This window comes from Manihot esculenta, chromosome 11 (assembly GCF_001659605.2).
Source record: "Manihot esculenta cultivar AM560-2 chromosome 11, M.esculenta_v8, whole genome shotgun sequence".
Lineage (NCBI taxonomy): Eukaryota > Viridiplantae > Streptophyta > Magnoliopsida > Malpighiales > Euphorbiaceae > Manihot > Manihot esculenta.
Genome location: NC_035171.2, coordinates 8390050 through 8414430, shown reverse-complemented (window position 1 = coordinate 8414430; position 24381 = coordinate 8390050). Strand labels below are relative to the sequence as shown.

At 30.7% G+C, this 24381-nt stretch overlaps 1 protein-coding gene across 11 annotated transcripts in view; it reads right to left on the bottom strand.

Annotated features, from left to right (window-relative positions):
- Positions 1 to 24381, bottom strand: part of LOC110607891 (receptor-like protein 15) — a 96725-nt gene that overhangs the window by 39339 nt on the left and 33005 nt on the right. For 3 of the 11 annotated variants that reach the window (XM_043961934.1, XM_043961936.1, XM_043961935.1), the window contains exons 3-4: positions 10504 to 10603; positions 8844 to 8921 (exon numbers count right to left, since the gene is read on the bottom strand). In XM_043961934.1, coding sequence (XP_043817869.1) covers positions 8844 to 8921; positions 10504 to 10603 — 178 coding nt within the window. Of the gene's footprint in view, positions 1 to 8420; positions 8922 to 9521; positions 9620 to 10391; positions 10604 to 12006; positions 12105 to 12900; positions 13088 to 13678; positions 13771 to 13847; positions 14077 to 24381 lie in introns of those variants that run through there. The other 8 variants (XR_006352576.1, XR_006352575.1, XR_006352574.1 and 5 more) reach the window with 8 other exon arrangements.

Here is a 24381-nt window from a genome sequence, read left to right as displayed (position 1 = left end):
GTTGCTGGTAAAGACACTGGAAAACCTATATTATGAGTTCTATTATTTAATATTTTTAACCATTCTATTCTTTCCTTTCTACTTTAGCAGTGAAACCTGCAATAAGTTGTATATCTTAAACTATTTTGAACATATTGGCACATCTACTGTCTAATGTGTTGAAACTTCATCTGTTTCACCATTGTACTGATCTTTGAATTAGATTAAATAACATTAAAATAAAATCTTTGCACCATTTTAACCTTTGCCGTCTTGTCTGTCTGATAATTTGTTTTTCTTGCATCCTAAATAAATTGGATTCTGTTCTGCTTAGTGCAAATTACTATTAGGGGATTCCCTTGAAGGAGTTTTCCCAGCACTTGTCTTGGGGTTCTGGAAATTTTTTTTTTCTGAGTATTTGCTAGCTATTACTTGTCTGACTTAGCTTCAAGCAATTAAAATTGGAGTACCTATCCTCTACCTTTCTTTGGTGATGTTAATGAGATGTCAATGCACAGTATGATCAATATTCCTGTCTCAAGAATTCTTTGATTTCAGGATGCCAGTTTTGCATCTGCTAAGTGCTAATACTACTTTTGTTTCAAAATTTGTGTCCAGGCACTACAACGAACTTTAGAATTTGAGGATGAATTAGCAGAAAAATTTGGAGGCCGCTATACTAGTAGAGAGATTGGGAATGAGATAGAAGAAATTGGCAGGGACAGTAATAGTCAAACTGTATCAGATATTCGAAAAAAGTACGAAAAAAAGCTTGCAGCTAATCAAGGAGAGCCTGAAGTATGTATATTAGTCTTCCTTACAGAGTGATAAATTTTTTTCCTAATTGATATATGATTTGAGTCGAATTGCCATTTTTTATTTGTGCTAGCAGGAGTAGGATGAAATTAAAGATTTATCAGTACCAGGAGCACCAGCAGGTGCACATTTCAAGTGCACCAGCAGGTGCACATTTAAAGTGCACATGCTGGTGCACTTGTGCACCTGCTAGTGCACTTGGACAAGTGCACCAGCAGGTGCACTGCCAATGTGTGCACCTGCTGGTGCACTTTAATGTGTGCACCTGCTGGTTTCAAGTACACCAGCAGGTGCACATTTCAAGTGCACACCTGCTGGTGCACTTCGCAAGTGCACCAGCAGGTGCACAATTGGAAATGCACCTGCTGGTGCACTACGCAAGTGCACCAGCAGGTGCATTTTGAAATTGCACCTGCTGGTGCACTTGCCAAGTGCACCAGCAGGTGCACAATTGGAAATGCACCAAGGTGATAATGAGTTCAATTCATATGAATCAGACTAAATTTGTATATATACTATATCAGCACCAAGGTGTATATTTCTTTTTTTTTTCCTCAGTGAGTATTTGAATACATTTGTATATGTTTAATACAAATTTTATGAACTTTATATTAATTTTGTCAATGACCATTTTTGTTTGTTCACAGATGAGGGGACGTGGAAGGGGTAATAAGCACAAAGGACCGGATCAACTCCCAGCTAGAGCAAGTCAAGAGGACACGAATACAGATGTAGGACAAGAGCAGGAGCCATTTTCACCACAGGCACCGACGGGAGTGGGGGATACGGAACTTCAAATACGGAACTTCAGATACGGTAGTGGTGATCATCATACAGATAGTGATGATGATACAGATGATGAGCTAGCTAGTTTAGTTTAGTTTGTATATATTATTATGATCAGTTGATAATATTTATTTAAAATTATAATTATAGTACAAATTCTTTACGTTTTAAATATATTTGAATGAGTCATTTGGTTTTGTCTGTTTATAATATTATTATTGTCAATGGATGTATATGAATGTACAGGGTACAGGGTACAGATGGATACATATGAATGTACAGGGTGGGATGGGTGGGATGTATATGTACAGGATGTACAAATGGATATATATGAATAGGTGGGATGTATATGTAGAGGGGTCTGAAATTTTGTCATAAGTTTCACCAACGGAAATTTCCGTTGGTGATCCGTCACTGTCACCAACAGAAATTTCCGTTGGTGACAGGAAACTTGGATTCAGGTTTCTGATGTAAATAAATAGGAAGGTGAGGATGAAGGTGCAATCTAACTTCAGGAAGACCCAAGCACATGATGACCTTGCAGTTGGGGCTGAACCTCACCTTCATCTAGAAACCTGAATCCAGGTTGCGGTTCCGTTGGTGATCCGTCACTGTCACCAACGGATATTTCCGTTGGTGATCCGTCACTGACACCAACGGAAATTTCCGTTGGTGATCCGTCACTGTCACCAACGGAAATTTCCGTTGGTGATCCGTAACTGTCACTAACGGGTACAAATTTCCGTTAGTAATTAAAATTACCAACGAGGATTTTCCCAACGGACTTAGTCCGTCACAGATCCGTTGGTGATCCGTTTCACCAACGGAATATCAGTATTTACCAACGGAAATGTCCGTTGGTAAATACTGAATTTCTTGTAGTGGAACGTCTTCCCTTTATAGTAATACTTGGATGATCAATGCTCTTACTTTGTTTAGAAGGCCTCTTCCAGTTTATTATATGTTAGTTGTTTTGTTATTATGTTCTTTTTTTTATTTTACGTGAGTTTAGTGTTGATCGCCTTCTTTGCTTATTGTGCTCACTTCCATGTTGGTCGACTACAACGGGATGTCAAAGGGAGTTATCAGTGCTGTGGTGATGGAATTTGATAAAATCAATACTTAATCGTAACTTTTTGTTTTTTTTTTTTGCTTATTGTTTAGTTGATTTAATTAATTCCTATTTTTTAGATTTTGACTTTCATATACAATCATACAAATCTTGATTAAATAAAATATATGGTGCATTAGTAAAAAAATATTTAAATTATATTTTATATTTTTTATTATATTTCATTTTTTTAATAAAATAATAATCTGTATACTTTAATTAGGATTAATATTTATTTTGCATTGATATTTTACTTTTAAAAAAAATACAATAAATATATTTAAGAATATTTCACATTGAAATTTAATATTTCCATTTATAAAAATTTAAAAATAATTAAACAACAATTTACTTTATAAATAAATCTAAAATATTACTCTAAAATTGTGTTATTGCCAATATTTTGTATTTTAAAATGCAATAATTTATTATATTTTTATTTTCATTATTAAAGATAATAATGACTCTTTATTTTAAAATATTAAATCAATTTTATGAAATTTACTATATATTTTAATTTTTTTACTAGTTTTATTTGTTGTATATTTATAAATTTTATATAATTAATATATTAATATTGTTTAATAACAACAAAAGTACATCGTCAACTTACCTTTTTTTTAATTTTATTTTTTTTTCGAGAATTTTATTTACTTTATATACATATATGAGATTTCCTCCGGTTCCGTTTATTTTAATTTCAAGTGTTTTGAACTATTTATTATTGCTATTATTGAAATAATTCTAAATATATACTTATGCCACCTTATTATTTCATGTTAACTCATTAAAAATTAAAAATAAAATTATAATTTATTAAATACCAAAATTTACAAAAATAGTACCAATTAAACACATTAATTGTAATATTGATAATTTATAAAAATAAATAATAAATAATTCAATTTATCTACTAATTGTATTTGAAATTTACTGATTGAATTTTAAATTTTTATAAAATGATAAAATTATATTCATGTAACTTTGAGTTCACAAGTTTGAATTCACAGGTTTAGACTGATGGTAAATACATCTAATCTCAAGTTCTATTCCATCAATTCTCAATTCAAAAAATAAAAAACTTTATCAATTTATAATAATTTATAATATAATTAACAAAATTTGAAATACAGCTATATATATATATATATATATATATATATATATATATATATATATATATATATGATTTTCTCCACTTTCGTTTATTTTAATTTCAAGTGCTTTAAAATATTATTATTATTATTATTATTATTATTATTATTATTATTATTATTATTATTATTATTATTATTATTATTATTATAGAAATAATTTTAAATATATAATTGTTCCAAATATATACTTGTACCGCTTATCATTTCTTAGTAATTCAAAATATTTGATTAAACACATTAATCAATAATATTGATAATTTATAAAAATAAATTATAAACGATATAATTTATTCTTAATGGCATTGGATTCTAAATTTTTATAAAATGATAAAATTATATTTATATAACTTTATCAATTTATAATAATTCATAGCATAATTAGTAAAATTTAAAATACAGTGATTAATTTTTACTCATTCGATAATATGACTAATGTTTATTTATTTTACCAAACACTTTGTTAAAAAGTTGATTGTGTTAAAAAGTTAGTATGATTTTATTTTACATATATCATAGGCGACTAAGGACGTTTAGAAGGAGATATTTTAGTGAGTCACTAGGAAAAAAAATAATAATTATATTGACTTGATGTCAATTATATAGGTCAATGGTTTATTATATTTTTAATTTTCAATTAAATTAATAATAATATTAAAATTTCAAGAATTGTATTCTATTCAAATGCATTGACCATATATCATTAAAATTTTTTTTTAGATAACCATCCCAATAATTTATTAATTTCATAAATAAATATCAAATGTGATCCAATATTTATTAAAAATTTTCTAATTATCAATTTTAATTAGGATTGTTTTGCATTAATATTTATTTTTTTAAAAAATACAACAAATATATTAATGAAATATATTTAAAAATATTTTCATATTAAAATTTAACGTTTCTGTTTTAAAAAATAACTAAATAATAATTTACTTTATGAATGAATCTAAAATATTATAGAAAGTAAGTCTGAAACAAGTACACATGCAAGTTTGAAAATTCGATACATCCGTTAGTTTGAGATAGTTTAAAATACTTAATTTGTTCAGTTAAAAACATCTCACTTGATTTTGAAATTTCATATTTAATTCCGTTTTTATTATTTTTAAGTGAACCATTGGACTTAATAAAAAAATAATTTAAGATATATATATGAAAAGTTACCAAAAATTAAAATGAGTTGAAGTTGCCTAGAAATTAAAATTAATATTATTATTTTATTACAAAGTGCTTTAAACTATTTAATATATGTTATTATTATTATTTATCATTGAAATAATTTTAAACAATTTCTCAAATTTTCCATCTATCTAAACTTATTAACTAGAATATTTAATTTTTCCTTTACGAGACTCAATAAATCATTAATGTTTAATAAGCATATTATATATACCTAGTCTGATTTGATTCAGCTGTTAAAGGCATATTATTAATCTAAGAAATTTAGGTTTGAATCCCAACACCCTATAACCCCAATCTCCAACTCAAAAAATAAGCACATCATCTATAATTTAAAAAAAAAAAAAAAAAAAAAAAAAAAAAAAAACACAGCAAAATATTCCTCCAGTTTTTACTACTTAATGGGCAGCTAAAATATTATTAATACACATACTATTCACCATTTAATGCAATTTTATTGCACAAAGTTATATCGTCATTATGCAATCACACAAAAGTTGCACGATATCTTTCTCATGTATGAATAATTGTAGACGTACAAGAGACGCTTAAAAAGTGACATTTTGTGAGCCAATAGAACAAAATGTGTCCGTAATTGTATTGTTTTGATGTCAACGGTAGGCAAGTGGTTCGTTGTAATCTATCAAATTTTCCAATTAAATTGTTAATATTATCAAAATTTCAAAAATTTAGTATAATCGGATGGTAGGCAAGTGGTAATATTAAATTGGTAATTATCAAAATTTCAAATATATTAAGTTGATGGTAGGCAAGTGGTAATATTTTTTTTTTTTTTTTTTTGAAATAGGGGGTGGGGGAGTCGAACCTTTGACCTCACAAGGCTACAAGGATGCACTTTCCGCCAGGCTAAGCCTCGGAATGCAGACAAGTGGTAATATTAAATTGATAATTATCAAAATTTCAAATATATTAAGTTGATGGTAGGCAAGTGGTAATATTAAATTGGTAATTATCAAATTTTCAACTATATTAGGTTGATGGTAGGCGAGTGGTCGTTGTAATAGGATGAAAGGTCATAGAAAAAATATAAGAAGTTAATAACGCTAAAAAAAAAATCATAGCAGTAAGACTTGAAATTTTGTTAAGTCTTTATAAACTCATTTTCTTTAACGGATGTTTTTAAAATTGTAGTCCATGAAAATGACATATATAACAGTTTATATGATTTGTTTTTCTTTTAATTTCTTTCTCTCCATCGTTTCCTGCCGTCTCTCCATGTCTTTATTTCTCAAAATATTATAATTTCAAATCATTAGTTTATATGATTTGTTTTTCTTTTAATTTCTTCCTCTCCATCGTTTCGGCCGTCTCTCCATGTCTTTATTTCTCAAAATATTATAATTTCAAATCATTTCATATGTTAGTCAATAATATTGTTAATAATACTTCTTTAGCGTTTTAGGTTTTATTTATTTAAAGAGATATTTAAAAAATATCTTCTAAAATATTTTCCATAAAAGATATTTTATAATAAAATAACTTTTTTTTTTATTATTTAATTTTTATTTAAAAATTAAAATATATTAATAAATTTTTATATTGGTATTTTACTAAGATTTTGAAATTGTAAAAATGATATTTTGTTAAAAAATATTTTTAATTAACCAATTTTAGAAATGTTAAATGGTTTTTGAAAAACAAATTGTGGAAAACTAAGAAAGCTTGCCTAAAAATTAATATAATTTTTTATGATTGAAGTAATAAAAAGATACAATAAAAATCATGGCAGTGGATTTGGAACTTTTTTCATTTTTCGGTCTTCTGCAACGAAGAATTAAGTTAAGCCTTGTTTGAGTATCATGTTTTTAAAATTCTGGTCCTAGAAGAGAACTTTTATGCTTCGGTTGAGTAAGTGTTTTCATCATGCATTATTCAATTGCAATTAAAAAGTTTGATTTGCATCAATTCATTTTAATTACTTTTGATAATATATGATTTAGTTAATAATGGAAGTAATTTAATTTCTTTAACTAATATACCTAAACTAAATATTATTTATATTTTTATCAATGATACTAAAGTATATATTGTTTTTTAATAATATATAACTATATTTTCATTTATATTATAAGCTTATAAATTAATATTAATTAAATTATACATTATATATAGGGTTAAATTAAGTCACTAAATTGAATATTTCAAGTTGATTTTTATATTAAATTTGCCATCAAATTTTGATTGGATTTGATTAATCTTTAAAAAAATTAATTGTTTTAAAAAATTAGTCAATTTGATTGGATTTGATTAATCTTTAAAAAAATTAATTGTTTTAAAAAATTGGTTTGACTAATCAAATTTCCACTCTTAGCTGATCCCATCGTAAGGTTCGAATTAGTAATGAAAAGGAGAGAGATTTAATAAAGAAAGTTTGGAAAATCAAATGGAGAATTATCCCATGAATCTCATATTACATATTCTAATGTAACTATCAATGGCCCAACAATCCTAAGATACCCACCTCAATTTAAGTGGCCCACTCAATTCCGAAAAAGAAAATTTAGCCCATCAGCATCTCAATCTACATGAGGTTTTATTCAATATTCTATAATATATGGAATATCTATAAATATATGAATTAAGATTAAAAATAAATATGAATATAAAATATACTATTTTCTAGTGAGCGTGAAGCATTTTTTTAGTGAATCTGAAACATTTCAAAATCTGAGATTTTATTGCAGATTTTAACCAATGGATTGTGAATCTATTTAGTAAAATCAACCCAATTTTTCTCTCACAATCAGCAATGAATTTGGTAATCCGATTACCAATATATTGCCGTCCGTCCGTCTTGTAGTGTATGGAATTTCTTTGAATCATTTTTCTTGAAGTTTTCCTTACTATTTGGTAAACATAACTTTTGTTGTATGTGGATGGAATTGGCATAGTAAGGCATTGTACATGTGAGAGATTACTGAGAATTCCTAAACGATAACCATTTCAATATGATTCTTCGCATTCTCTCCCATTATTTCACCACTTTGCCAGAAAAGTTGAGGTAGACATTCATTAAATGTCCATATTCTGCTAGCCATTTGATATAAAATTTCTACTTTGTATACTTTTGTTTCTAACTGTAACATTATTTAAATGCTAAATTTTGCAGAAAAAAGAAAATCTGCCATCACAGTACATTGGTGATTAGTCAAATCAGTTCAACAATTTTAATGGCATCAACAAAGCATTGAAGGGGAGATGGATTGAAACTTTTATCTTTCTTCTGTAACACTAAGAAATGAACTCTAAATCAATTGCAACACTAAGGATTTGTGGAGTAAAACTTATGCTTATTAAACATTATAATAAGTACGTATGATGTTAGTGTATTGGTGAAATAGTGGACCAGGACATAGAAGTAGTAAGAATTTGAAATTGAGGAATTGGTATTTTCTAGTGCTACACCTATCAAAATAAGGAAGTAACTAATGTGAAGGAAACCTTAGAAAATTTCAATCAGGTAAACAATTTTCATGCTTAGAAATGGATTAGGATTATTAAAGATTATATTTTTTCCCTATATCTTTATCATTGTATATCTTCTCTGCATACACACACTTCATTATATATTCTTTGGTTGATCCTGCCCTGAGTTTGACAGTTCCAGAATTGGGTAGATAGAACTCTTCCTTTTTCGTTGTTGAAAAGAAAACGTCCTTAAGGCAATCAGTATTTCGTTGTTTATTTATCAAATGTCAATCAGCTCAGGTGAAAATAGAATGTAAGGAAGTGTGAGAGAGATCACGTATTATTAGCTAAGTATGCACAAAGGAAGCAAGTTAATTGCATACCTGTGAAGTGAAGTGAAGGCATCCAATCAACTCAAAGCCATTGATGAGTGTAAGCGATCCTCTTACAGCAATAGAGCACTAAAAATTAAACCCAAAAAGGGGGTTTATCAAGATAAACATTTCTCAGAATTTATTAATAAATTACATACCAAAAATAAATAAATACATAAATAAATTCATTACAAAGTTAGCATTGAATTATGCAAGAAAGCAGAAATCGTAAAGGGTTTATCACATCATACTTGCACCCATTCCATTGACCATTGAGCTTCTATGTGCACTACAAATATACAAATTTCTAAAGCTAGCAGCTGCATGCGTTTAACATATCTAACTGAAGCAGATTTAAAAGTTGCAAAGGCCATATCACTTGATAAATATGTACATAAAAGCATCTTCTAACTGTCTTTATTTGGGGAACATATAAACTTGGCTGCACCTTTACGTATGCAAAAACAACCCTCCAATATATGAAATGCAAAGCATTAATATGTGAAGCTCAATCGCCTGAAAAATTTTACATTACTATATCCCATTGCTTAAGATAAGAAGTCAGCTTAAACTGCAAATAATAAGGATGATAAAATACCTATACAAGGTACAAAATGAAATATATGTTTCAAACTCCTCTGTATGTAACATATACAGCTGCATAAATCTTAATAGAAATAAACTTACAATATGTCGTCCATAACTCCATATATAATTCTGGAGACATGATTCAATTTAAGATGCTTCTCGTCTTTTTCTGATAATCATATTAGAGAAGAAGCATCCTGAAAGAAACAAAAGCAAGGACATTGAGCATATAAAATTTTGTTATAGGTAAGTCATGCATCCAATACACCATACCAAAAGAAGCAAATGTATTTGAAATATCTCCTTGCACACATTTAGCTGCAACTTACGACCAACAAAAAATCTAGGCAAAAAATACATGACAAAAAAGAAAAAAGACAGCATTGCATTTTAAAAGGAATAACAATGGTAATGAATTGTGTAACTACACAAATATAACAAAAGTTTCGTAAGAAAATTTTCAGAAATTTCACAAATTAAAGATAAATCAAGCCATAATAGGCAAACTAAAGAGCAAAGACCAGAAGCATAGACACACTAGATCACAGTGGAATAGAAATTTTGTAATTTTAATTAGTAGAACAACCACAAAAGCCAAGAAGAAAATGATGACAAAAGGAAGGGAAGAAAACATGAAAAAGAATAAGAAAATAAACAACCCATGAACCTCTAAGGAAAAAATAGATAATAAAACAAAAGAAAACTTAAAATGTACAAAAATTAAAAATAAACGAAACCACAGTTAAACAACAGAATGGAGGATAAAGGACATGCAAATCATTCAAAACAAATAAAATAAGCAAACAATTAGAGAAGCATTAGTTACATCCTCAACTTACCTATCATAGCAGAATCTCCCAATCAAAACAAAAAATAAATCACAGCAAGACATAGAAAAGAAAAAAAATGAAAATCATAAATATAAATAAACTTAGACATAGAGAGAAAGCAAGAACAAAACTCAATTACCCATCAACATTAGAAAAATACTCACCAGCTCTCCACCATAAATCACGCCTAATAATGGAGCAACCAAGGGAACTGATGTTTATGAAGCATGAATGGCACAATCTGTACTAACCCACTTCCGAATTAGATGACAGTATAAGCACTGGGCTGCCAGCATCCTCAAAAGAATTCCAAATCCAAACTGATCAGCGCAATCATCCATCGCATAGAACCTATAATTTATAACACATGAATATTAGTTAAATATAAGTAATCCTAATGACAAAGTAACCCTACCAGAACATGTAGTATTTATACCTTAACATGCATAAACATATAGTAAAAGGTATGTGAACTGAACACACTAACCAAGAAGAGTGAAACTAAATGAAATATAGCAAACATATATACAACATCAAAAATTCAAAGTTCGCTTGTCCTTTTAAGAGTTTATTATGATAGCTTTTGTGACAAATTGCTCCAGATATAGCTCTGAAGAGCTAAAAGCATTCCAGGTTCGGCCACCCAGGAGAATCCAGGTTTGGCCACCGAAGCAAGGTTTGGCCGCCGAAGCAAGGTTTGGCCGCCGAAGCAAGGTTTGGCCGCCGAAGCAAGGTTTGGCCGCCGAAGCAAGGTTCGGCCGTCGAACCTGCCTGTGGAGGCAGTTTTGGCCGCCTAAACTCGCCTCTGAAAGTTGGACTTTCGGCTTTGGAGGGGAGTTTCGGCCGCCGAACCTGCCCTTAAAGGTTAGTGATTTTCGGATCTGTGAAAGCTTTCGGCCGCCGAACCTTGCCCCCGAAAGTGCCTGACTTTCAGATCTGGAGGGACCTTAGGCCGCCGAACCTGCCGCCGAAAGTCCCCTGTTCAGCCTTTCTTTGGCTGTTTTCAATGCATGTTTGATGATGTTTTAGGGTATTTTTGAAGAGTTGTTTAGAATCCTTATAGAGTATGTTTAGTCCCTCATTTGAGTCCACCTGTGTAGGATCGGACCTGAGGAACCGAGGGAATCAGCAGTGAGTTAGCTGCTTCAGAGTTAGTCCAGCGTCAGCCAGAGGTGAGTAGAACACAACTCTTTTTACTTCAAAGCAAATAAACTTTTAATCATGTTCATGCATCATGAATGCCATTATGTAATATGTTGTATTGCATTAGAATTCACGAATATGATGCATTGCATAATTTAATGTTGATGTGGATGGATATTGGATGACCCATTAGCCCTCGAGATGATACAATATGTTATGACGGTTAAGCAAGTCCAGGGCTGCCCATTCCACGCGTCCTGGCATTATGTTATGTTTAAGAGGAAGTCCTGGGGAGTCCCGTCGAGGGCCGGGCACATTGGGGAACATATAAAATTGGCTGCACCTTTACGTGTGCAAAAACAACCCTCCAATATATGAAATGCAAAGTATTAATATGTGAAGCTCAATCCCTTGAAAAACCAAAGTAATTTACATTACTATATCCCATGCTTAAGATAAGAAGCCAGCTTAAACTGCAAATGATGAGGATGATAAAAACTTATACAAGGTACAAAATGAAATGTGTTTCAAACTCCTCTGATCTATAATCAACATGTTACTACAGTATGTAACATATAAAGCTGCATAAATCTTAATAGAAATAAACTTACAGTATGTCGTCCATAACTCCATATATAATTTTGGAGACATGATTCAATTTAAGATGCTTCTCGTCTTTTTTTGATAATCATACTAGAGAAGAAGCATCCTGAAAGAAACAAAAGCAAGGATATTGAGCATATAAAATTTTGTTATAGGTAAGTCATGCATCCAATACACCATACCATAAGAAGCAAATGTATTTGAAATATCTCCTTGCACACATTTAGCAGCAACTTACGACCAACAAAAAGTCTAGGCAAAAAATACATGACAAAAAAAAAAAAGACAGCATTGCATTTTAAAAGGAATAACAATGGTAATGAATTGCGTAAATACACAAATATAACAAAAGTTCTGTAAGAAATTTTTCAGAAATTTCGCAAATTAAAGATAAATCAAGCCACAATAGGTAAACTAAAGAGCAAAGGCCAGAAGCATAGACACACTAGATCACAGTGAATAAAAATTTTGTAATTTTAATCAGTAGAACAACCACAAAAGCCAAGAAGAAAATGATGACAAAAGGAAGGGAAGAAATCATGAAAAATAATAAGAAAATAAACAACCCATGAACCTCTAAGGAAAAAATAGATAATAAAACAAAAGAAAACTTAAAATGTTCAAAAATTAAAGATAAACAAAACCACAGTTAAACACCATAATAGAGGATAAAAAACATGCAAATCATTCAAAACAAATAAAATAAGCAAACAATTAGAGAAGCATTAGTTACATCCTCAACTTACCTATCATAGCAGAATCTCCCAATCAAAACAAACAATAAATCACAGCAAGACATAGAAAAGAAAAAAAAATGAAAATCATAAATATAAATAAACTTAGACATAGAGAGAAAGCAAGAACAAAACTCAATTACCCATCAACACTAGAAAAATACTCACCAGCTCTCCACCATAAATCACGCCTAATAATGGAGCAACCAAGGGAACTGATGTTTATGAAGCATGAATGGCACCATCAGTACTAACCCACTTCCAAATTAGATGACAGTATAAGCACAGGGCTTCCAGCATCCTCCAAAGAATTCCAAATCCAAACTGAACAGCACAATCATCCATGGCATAGAACCTATAATTTATAACACATGAATATTAGTTAAATATAATTAATCCTAATGACAAAGTAACCCTACCAGAACATGTAGTAGTTATACCTTAACATGCATAAACATATAGTAAAAGGTATGTTACCTGAACACACTAACCAAGAAGAGTGAAAGTAAATGGAATATAGCAAGCATATATACAACATCAAAAATTCAAAGTTCGCTTGTCCTTTTAAGAGTTTATTATGATAGCTTTTGTGACAAATTGTTCCAGATATAGCTCTGAAGAGCTAAAAGCATTCCAAAATACTAGCTCATACTGATTTTAAGATTTACATATATATCCAAGAAAAAAATTGATTAAATGAACATTACATCTGATTTCACTTCATAACCGAGCTCTTTCAATGCTCTTCCTAAAACACAGTTCACAGTTTCATCAATTTCTCAAATCCAAATGACTTTTAGTACATTTAAACTGCATTTAGCCCAAAATGACTCAGAATCTAAATGAATTATGAAACTGAAAGTAAAAAATTCAAACAATTAGCAATCCAAAAATCAATATAGAAAAAGAGCATCCAGTTTATCCGTAACTGAATAGCCAAACATACCAAGGAATTCATAATTCTTACAACTGATAAATGGCACCCGACTTGGAAGGGAAAGAGAGTTCCTAAAGTGTTGAATCCACCACTCGGCACCTCTAAAAGAGAAAACACCTCAATTTAACATCAAAACTAAAATAGCAAAGAGAAGAAAGAGATGGTGAAAATAGCATACGTGCATTCTCAAATCAAACGAAGGAAAACTGAATCGCAGGAATTGAAGGAAAATAGGAAGCATAGGGCAAAACAATGGCCAATAAAAGAGATATAAATTGAGAGGAGAAAGGAAAGGAAGGGAAACGAACAAAGCTATGAAGAAAAACGCTGTTGTTTTACATCTATAGCGAGCGAGCAAGGGAGAGAATAAGAGTAGCAGAAATATAGGCTTTAAATAGAAGTAGGCCAGCCCAGAAAAGTTCTCTATACGGCCCAGCTTTAGTTTAATTTTCAATTCGCTAAAAGGTTAAATTTATATTTATAAATGTGGAAAATATTAAATTTTATTTTTCAGTTTAAAAATATCTATAAATTATTATTAAAAATTAAATTTATTTAAAATGATGCAAAATAGATCGGATGGAGCATATTTTTATTTGACCTTTTAATTATAGTCCAAAGACATTTTTAAATAAAAGAAATTAAATTTTATATTTTTTATCTGGTTAATAGCTCAAATTAAATTTATCTTTGGAAAACTCTGTTACTAATAAAATAAAGGTATAAAATACAACCAATTGATAAAAAAAATAATTTTTATATTTCCATGAGTGATAATTTACAATGAGTATATATGATAGTCCATATACTTTAGTTAGGATTGCTATTTATTTTGCATTGATATTTTACTTTTTTTTTATAAAAAAATACAATAAATATATTACTGAAATATATTTAAAAATATTTCATATTAAAATTTAACATTTCCATTTATAAAAATTTAAAAATAATTAAATAATAATTTATTTTATGAATAAATTTAAAATATTACTCTGAAACCATATTATTGCCAATATTTTTAATGATGTGTTATATTCCTCTTAAATTTTCTATCAAGACAGTTACATATCATGAAATTTTTGAGAATTTTATTCTACCCAAACTTATTGACTTTGAATATTTAAGTTTTCCACAATAATTTTAATAAATTATTAATGTTTAACAACCACGGTCAATGATAAATGAGTAGTTTATTATATTTTCTCAAAATTTTCAATTAAATAGATAATATTATCAAATTTTAAAAAAATTTATTATATCTGAACGTATTGACTGGGATCATCAAATTTTCTTTTTCAAACACCCATCCCGATAATTCTTTAATTTCTTAAATCAATATTAAATATGGTCCCATATGCATTCAAAATTTCCTAATTATCATTCTGTGACCAAACTTTAATTAGGATGACTATCTGTTATATATTAATATTTACTTTTTTTAAAAAAAAATATAACAAATATATTTAAAAATATTTTCATATTAAAATTTAACATTTTCGTTTAAAAAATAATTAAATAATAATTTACTTTTTAGTAATATCATCAAAATTTAAAAAAAAAATTCCTAATTACCATTCAATGGCCAAACTTCATAATCACTTTAATTTAAGTGGCCCACCCAATTTCATATGAGAAAATTCAGACCATCTCTATATGGAAATCTTAATCTAAATGAGGTTAAGTATGTTTCATAATACATAATACATGGAGTAATCATAAAATATATATATGAGTATAAAACATTTTCTTCTTGTTAATTAGTAGTTGTAAAACTCATGAACTTCTTATATTTTCATTTATTAATATTTTTAAAATTAGAATATATAAAATATAAAAAAACAAAAGTAAAATTTATTTAATTTTTATTTTTAAAATTTACAATAAATAAAATTAACTTTTTAAAAAAATTAAATTTATTAATAGAAATTTAATATCTCTTTACACAATCTTTACAATAATATTTTTTTAAAAATTTTCGAATCAATATGCAATGAAGGATTTTTTTTCCTAAATAATTTCTCAAAATTTCAATAAATCATTAATGTTTAACAACCACAGTCAATAATAGATAAGTAGTTTATTGTATTTTCTCAAAATTTTTAATTAAATTGATAATATTATCAAATTTTAAAAAAATTTATTATATCTAAATATATTGACTGGAATTATCAAAATTTCTTTTTCAAATAACCATCCCAATAATTCATTAATTTCTTAAATCAATATCAAATATAGTTTATTATGCATTCAGAATTTTCTAATTACCATTCAGTGACCAAACTTTAATTAGTATCACTATTTGTTTGGCATTGATATTTACCTCTTTTTTAAAAAATGCAACAAATATATTAATAAAATATATTTAAAAATATTTTCATATTAAAATTTAACATTTCCGTTTAAAATTATTTTCATATTTTCATATTTTCATATTGTTGTGTATTGTTGAGTGAGAGCTCAGTCACGTGATCTGTAGTTGATCTGCACATGACACACTCCCACTGACAACAATTACTGGTTGGATCATCAATCCATGAAGGAAGAAGATGGTCTGTCCATGAAGGAAGAAGATGGTCTGCGTCAAACCCATTTGATCCAACAAATGCCTTGAAATCTAAGAGAGCCAATCTCTCTTCTTCAAAGCAACCTTTGTTTCCATGGATTTGAATCCACAGAATCACAACACCCAACAATAAGCACTTTGCTATGTTAGCCAACTCCATTTGGAAATGCGGTGCTCCCATACACCACTCCTTCCCCTTATTTATATTCATTCATAACTATTAGTCTCCCATCACATACCTAATTGATAAATATTGGATTTTTTTTTAACAAAAGGTAACTTTTAAACTCTAGATCAATAAATAAATTAATAAGCCATTTTAATTTTTGAATGTGTAATAAATAAAATTATTAAATTTTCTAAAAAAATATTAAATAAAATTTAAAAAATAAATCAAATAAGCCTTTAAAGCAAAATATTATCTATTTCCTATGATTTTTGTCCGCTTTTTCACATTTATTAAAAAATATAATTTTTTATTAACTTTTCAATTATACAATCTAAAATACATTAAATTTTATTAAATTTTATTTCATACATATTAAAAACTTATATTTTGGAAATGTCATGCTACCATCTAGCACTCTTTTTTTTTTTTATATATATAACTTTTATTTTTTAGAATTCACAGTTGAAAGCATATCAAATTCTAGAGATTACATTGCCAATTTCAATACTTTTCATAAAAATTTGAGAGGAAGTGTTTAGAACGACTATCTTAGATATTTTCAATCTTAAATTTGAGTTAAAAATTATTAATCGATTTCCATCTCGAACTTAATTGAGCTAATGGTATAATTTCAAACATAACTGTACCTGGACAGAGATATTTTCAATCTTAAATTTGACTTAAAAATTATTAATCGATTTCCATCTCGAGCTTAATTGAGCTAACGATCTAATTTCAAATATAATCGTAGCTCGGATAGACTTTGAAAACGAAAATAGAAGAAAACGAAAACGAAATGAAAATGAGTACAATTTGGCATGGTATGTGGGACCACAATCACTTTCACTTTGAAATTCGGGGTTTGGAATAATTTAGACTTTGTCATCAAATGACTTAATTCATTGACTTCTTTTTATTTTTTTTTTATTTTGATATTGTGCAAATTATCATTAATTGTTAGGCTTGAGTTCGATAAGGTCTTCGACTTCGCCTACGATTTGCCGAGTTACTTTGTGGTTGGTGATTTGTTGCATTTTGTGGTTTTGTTAGATTTATAGTTATTTTTTTAATCTCTATCTCTAATTTTTCTTGCCGGTTGTAGACGGCTTCTCCGGTGAGGGATTTACTCGATAAACTTTGTTTACTTGAGGATTTCCATATGACTATGAAAAGGGTTTGATTTCAGTAACGGTGGACTCTCGAGACCGCACTGTTACATTCGGTGATCTCTACTTTTGCATGTCATTGTTCAGCTAAGCTCTGAACGTCTCCCCTTTATAGTAGTGTTTGGATGACTAAAACTCTTGTTTTGTTTCGAACACCTCCTCCAGTTGACTGCATGTTAATTGTTTTGTTTTCTTATTATGTTTCTTTTGTTTTTCCTAGATTTGGTGTTGATTGCCTTCTTTGCTTATTGTTGTATTCACTTCCGTGTTGGTCGATTACAATGGGATGTCGAAAAAAGTCATCAGTGCTATGGCGATAGAGTTTGGTATGGTTTGATTGGGTTTATACTGGATTTTAAACTTTACATATCCCTTTAATAACTTGTTGACTGGGATGTCGAAAAGAGTCATATCAACTTTGGTTAAATGAATCATTATTGTATCCAAACTTGTTGACCGGGATATTTAAATCTTCCTGTACAAATAATAATTTCAATGAATCATTATTGCATTTTCTCAAAATTTCTAATTAAATTGAGAATATTATTAAATTTTCAAAATTTTATACTATTTAAAGCTTATTGACTGGGATTTTTTTCAGAAAAGAAAAAAGAAAATTCCTAATTACCATTCAATGGCCAAATTTCATAATCACTTTAATTTAAATGCCCACTCAATTTCATATGAGAAAATTCAGACCATCTCTGCATGCAAATCTTAATCTAAATGAGGTTAATTATGTTCCATAATGCTTGAAATAACTATAAAATATATTTTCATTTATTAGTACTTTTAAAATTAGAATATATAAAATAAAAAAACAAAAATAAAATTTTTGTTTTATTTTTAAAATTTACAATAAATAAAATTATCTTTTTTAAAACATTAAATTTATTAATGAAAACTTAATATCTCTATGGAATCTTTACAATAATATTTTTAAAAAAATTTTCAAATCAATATTCAAGAAGGGATTTTTTTCCCCAAATGACAAAGGACGTGAAAAATCCATTTAAGGGATCTTTGATTTAATGTACTCAAGTCACAATCTAATTTCCAATGCAATAATAGGGACTTGAAAAATTATTATTAAATTTTTATAATATAAAGAAATTCACTAATTAATTTTTTTATTTTAAAAAATATATTAAAATATTTTAAATATTTAAAAAAAATTATTAATTAATTCTTTTATTTGTTTTAACCGTTAAATATTTTACTAAATAATTCTTATAATTTTAAAAAATTTATTTATTGATTCATTAAATTTTTAAAAAATATATTAATTAGTTCCTTTATATTAGAGATATTTTAGATTTTTTATAATATTTAACGATTAAAATTAATAGAAGAACTAATTAATAGATTTTTTTTAAAATATCAGAGATATTTTAATATATTTTTTAAAATTGAAAGATCAATTAATAAATTTTCTCTTATCATAAAAATTAAATAATAATTTTTTTTATAAAATAAAATAAAATAATCAATTCTATTAAAAATTTATATTTTTATTTATTATTATTTATATATAGTTAAAAGTGGTGAAGCGATGGATGCAGACTCATTGAAAAAATTATGTAACTTTATCTTTATTTCTATTATTAGAAGTAAAATGGGTTAAATCATAGATGAGTTATCAAATTATCTAAAAATTAAATTAATATAATTTCCAATGAAAGATCATTACAAAAAAATACAAGAAGTTGAGAAGGCTAAAAAAAAAGAAAAATCATAGTAATGGACTTAGAATTTTATTAAGTCCTTACAAATTTATTTTCTTAAACACTGATGTTTTTAAAATTGTGGTTCGGAAAATGACTATTAACGTATAGAGTAATCTAATTAATTCTTTTTCTTTCAATTTCCTTTCAGTGGAGACCATCATTTCTTTTTTTTTTTTTTTGAATCAAGAAAGACTTTATTTATTTTATAGAATAATAATCCAAGAGACAATCAGGAATGTCAATCCAGATCTTGAATCTACCATGATGAATAGACTCTCTAGCTAATAAATGGGCGGCTCTATTTTTTGAATGCCGTACCCAATGAACATGAATGTTACTATGAGACCGCATAGCATCCTTGCAATCAGAAACAACTAATCCAAACTCCGAAAAGTCATCCAAAGGGGAGCGAATAGCCAAGGCTAAGGATTGGTTATCCGTAAAAATACAACCAGCCTGAACAAAACAATCTCTAGCATAAGATAAACATTGACGCAAGGCCAAAGTTTCAGCAATAACAGGTTGCCCACCCCCCTCATAGAAACCCGAAATTGCAATGGAAAAGAAGCCTTCCAAGTCCTCAAATACTGCTGCAAAACCGAACAAATCAGCACTAGCAAAGACTGCACAATCAATGAATGCAATCCAATCAACTTCAAGAGTGGTAGCTTCAACCAATGGGAGCACACGAGAAATAGATGGGTGGGATAACGTCCTTGGCCGAGACACAAGTGAAGCCACATAATCATTAAAATAGGAACTAGCAGTATAATGAACCTCACTAGGTGACAAAACTTTATTGACACCCACAATCTTTCATTCCTGGCATGCCATAACTTCCATGCATGCATGTATAGCCATACGTGCTGCCAAAAGTATTATAAATATGAATAAAAAAATCCATGAATATAGGAAAATCAACAGCAGTAGAAAAACCAGCAAGTCGTCTCCATAACTCAACAGCCATTAGACAATGCAAAAAAACATGTGAAATAGATTTATCATGATCACAAAAAAGACATGCAGCAGGTACATGTATCCCATGCCTCAAAAGAATATCCCGAGTAGGAAGCACTCCACGACAAGCACGCCAAAGAAAGTCACGAACTTTGGAAGGAACATCAAGAGACCAAAGACAGTTCCACCCATCAGTATAACCCAGCACACCAGTCCTACCCAACAATTCTAAGACACAAAAATAGGCAGATTTAACTGAGTACACACCCTTCTTATGCAAGTGCCAAATTAATTTATCCGCTTTTAGGAATAGAGGCAATGGAATAGTAAGAATAGCTCTCATATCAGCAACACTAAAAATATTCATTAGCTTCTCTACATCCCAACGCAGCTCACCTTCAACAAACAAATCACATACTCTCATGGCTTCAGGAACAAACATCGACTCATCTAAAGGCATAAAACCAATATCCCGAGGAATCCAAGGGCAATTAACAATAAAAACCTGCTTACCATCACCAATTCGCCACCTTACCCCACGTTGCAACACTTGCTGAGAAGACAAAATACTATTCTAAAAGAAGCTATAGTTAGAACCTAACCGGGCTGACAAAAAATCCTCATTTGGAAAATATTTAGCTTTGAGCACTCTATATAGAAGAGAATTGGTGTCAACCAACAAACGCCAACCTTGCTTTCCCAATAAGGCGGTATTAAAACTAGCCAAATCCCGAAAGCCCATCCCACCTTCCGATTTACGCCCACACATTCAATCCCACGAGAGCCAATTCACCCCTCTCCCATCCTCACGACAACCACCCACCAAAATTTATTCATCATGACCTGTAGCTGACGGCAAGTGGAAACAGGTAATAAAAAAAACATTCATGCAATATGTTGGAATTGTCTGTAATACAGATTTAATTAATACTTCTCTGCCTGCACGAGAAAGAAAACGATTACTCCAACTACTAATACGTTTCCAAATGCGATCCCTCAAGAAAGAAAATTTGCTTTTTTACTACGGCCAATAAGAGATGGTAACCCCAAATAATTACCGCTACCCAAAGGAAGATGAACATCAAGTATACCAAAGATGGTCAACCGGTTTTCCTCAGACACACACGAACTAAACATGATACCAGATTTATCAAAATTTATAACCTGACCTGAAGCCTTCTCATAAACAATAAGAATTTGCTTAATCCATGTAGCTTCCTCCACTGTACCATCAAAAAATAGTAAGGAATCATCTGCAAAGAAAAGGTGAAAAACCGGAGGGCAACCAACTTTCGCGCAACACCCATGCAAAAGGCCCCTATTTTCACTATCCTGAATCAACAAAGACAGTCCTTCAGCAACAATTAAGAATAAATAGGGAGAAATGGGATCCCCTGCCAGAGACCCTGACTTGGAACCACAGGACCAATCTCTGCTCCGTTAACAGCAATGTAGTAGCTCATGTTTGAAAAACACATACGCATCCAACCAACCCAAGTATCAGAAAAGCCCAATGCAATAACATAGCAAACAAATATGACCATTCAACTCTATCATAGGCCTTAACAATATCAATTTTCAGAGCACACAACCCCACACTACCCCTGTTTTGTAATTTCAAACCATGCATGGTCTCAAAAGCAACAATAAAATTATCCGTAATTAGTCTCCCATGGATGAAAGCAGACTGATTTGGCGAAATAATTTTATGCAGAACCCTCTTCAATCTATTGACTAAGACCTTAGACAAGATCTTATAAATCACATTACAGAGAGCAATAGGCCTAAAATCCTTCACATCAACAGGATTCACACATTTCGGAATAAGAACAATTAAAGCACTAGAGATTTCAGAAGGGATAGTACCTTGTGCAAGCCACAACCGACAAATATTGCAAACATCCACCCCAATAATTGGCCAATATTTCTGGAAAAAAGCCGGATTAAGACCATCCAATCATTCGGGTCCATATGAAAGAGCGCTGAACGAAATTCTTCATTTGTAAAATCTGCCAATAACTCAACATTATCTTCGGCCCCAATTCTAGGCTGAACCAGAGGGAGAAGCTCCGCAAAATCAATAGGCTAATTGGAAAATAAACTCGAAAAATATTGCAAAAATGCATCCTGAATAGTACCCACATCCGAAGATAATGAACCATTCGATGTCACAATTTGCTGAATCCGATTACATCTGCGACGAGCTTTGATACTATTATGGAAATATTTTGAGTTCATATCCTCATGTCTAAACCAGAACTGTTTTGCTTGTTGGCGTAGTCTAATATCCTCCTCTGCCAAAATTTGATTCCAGACATCCTTCAGTTGCCGCACTTCCCTTGTATCAAGCAATTCAGAACACTCCCCCAATCTCTTCTTAATTCGTTCTTTTTGAAGCCAACGCATACGGTTTCTATTCTTCCCCCAATACTGAACACGCTTCACAAGCTGGTCTTTACGTTGAATAAAATCCAACCCCAAACCTTGCTGCCAAGACGTCAAAACCACTTCCCCTAACTCATCATCCTCAAGCCATGAATTGTCAAAATGAAATCGTTGATTAGCCTCCCTAACTTGAGTTCCAACAGTTTCAATCAATAAAGGAGTATGATCAGAAACTGGAGCAACTAAATTAGACAAAATCGCATCAGGAAAACGAGCATCCCAGGTTGCATTAGAACAAGCACGATCCAACCTCTCCTTCGAACACTGATCAGTACCCTCTCTATATGTATAAGACAAAAAAGACCCCATAGCCTGAATATCATTTAAATTGGCATCAGCAAGAGCATTACAAAACGCATTAATCAAAGAAATACAACGAAGAGGACCACCAACTTTTTCCAACGGATCAGCAATATCATTATAGTCACCACTACATAACCAAGAAAGCTGACTCCTATAAGCCAAAGCCCTCAACAAATTCCACGAAGTTCGGCGACGACCCGACTCAGGGCAACCATAGAACCCAGTAAACCCCCAACAATCAGAATCGTCCCCAATTGTAGAATCAATAAAATTAGAGCAATTGTAATACCCGGCTAGACTCCGGTATCGGAATTCCTACCGTCTGGTGGAATCTCGGATGTCGGAGACCTCTAGGAGGGTAGAATCATGTTTTATAAAAATGTTTTAAGGTGTTTTATGATTTTAAGTATGAAATTAAATGAGTTTTTATAAGAAAAGTCCTTGGAGGAAAACCCAGGTTCGGCCGCCGAAAGTCAAGTTCGGCCGCCGAACATGCATGCGTTTTGGAGACACTTTAGGCCCCCGAAAGCATGAGTGAGGGAAGTCAAGGTTCGGCCGCCGAACCTCATGTTCGGCCGCCGAACATGGCATGGATGCGGAGGCACATTCGGCCCCCGAACGTGGTCTGGCCAGCCACTATAAAAGGGTCCCTTAGCCGAAAATGGGCGAGCTTTTTCTCCCCATTTCGGCCAAGGTGAGCATTCCGCTATCCTTCCCCAATCTTGAGTTTTTCCTTCCTTTTTCCATGATCTTTACAAGTTTATAACTTTGGTTTTGAAGATCTTTGAGCTTAGAACGAGTTTTGGAGCTTGGAGACCAAAAGTTGGAACTTCTCCCATCTCCAAGTTTAGATCTCCTCAACCCTCGATCTTCAAGAGGTAAGAGCCGATCTTAAGCTCAATGTATGATTTTAACAAGTTTTATGAAGTTTTAAAGGGTAGAAATGCATGCTAGGGTATATGTTGAGTTATGGATATATTTTGATGTTTTGAACAATGTGTGTTGTTTGAGTATGTTTGAAGTGTTGTAGATGGGGTATATGCATGTTTGAGGCCCCTAGGAACTTGTATGCATGTTTTAGTTGAGATTTATGCATGATTTGAGGTTTTGGGAGGCAAGAGGTTCATGTGAACCAAGTTTCTGCCCTTCTGGCAGAAACCAGGTTCGGCCGCCGAAGGGAGTTTCGGCCGCCGAACCCCCTTGTGGAGGCAGCATTCGGCTGCCGAAGCTTGCCCCCGAAAGAAGACTTTCGGATCTGTCTGGGAGGTTCGGCCGCCGAAGGTGCCGCCGAACCTGCCTGACTTTCGGCTCTGGAGGGACTTTCGGCCGCCGAACCTGCCGCCGAAAGTGCCCTGTTCAGCCACTTCTTGCATGTTTTTATG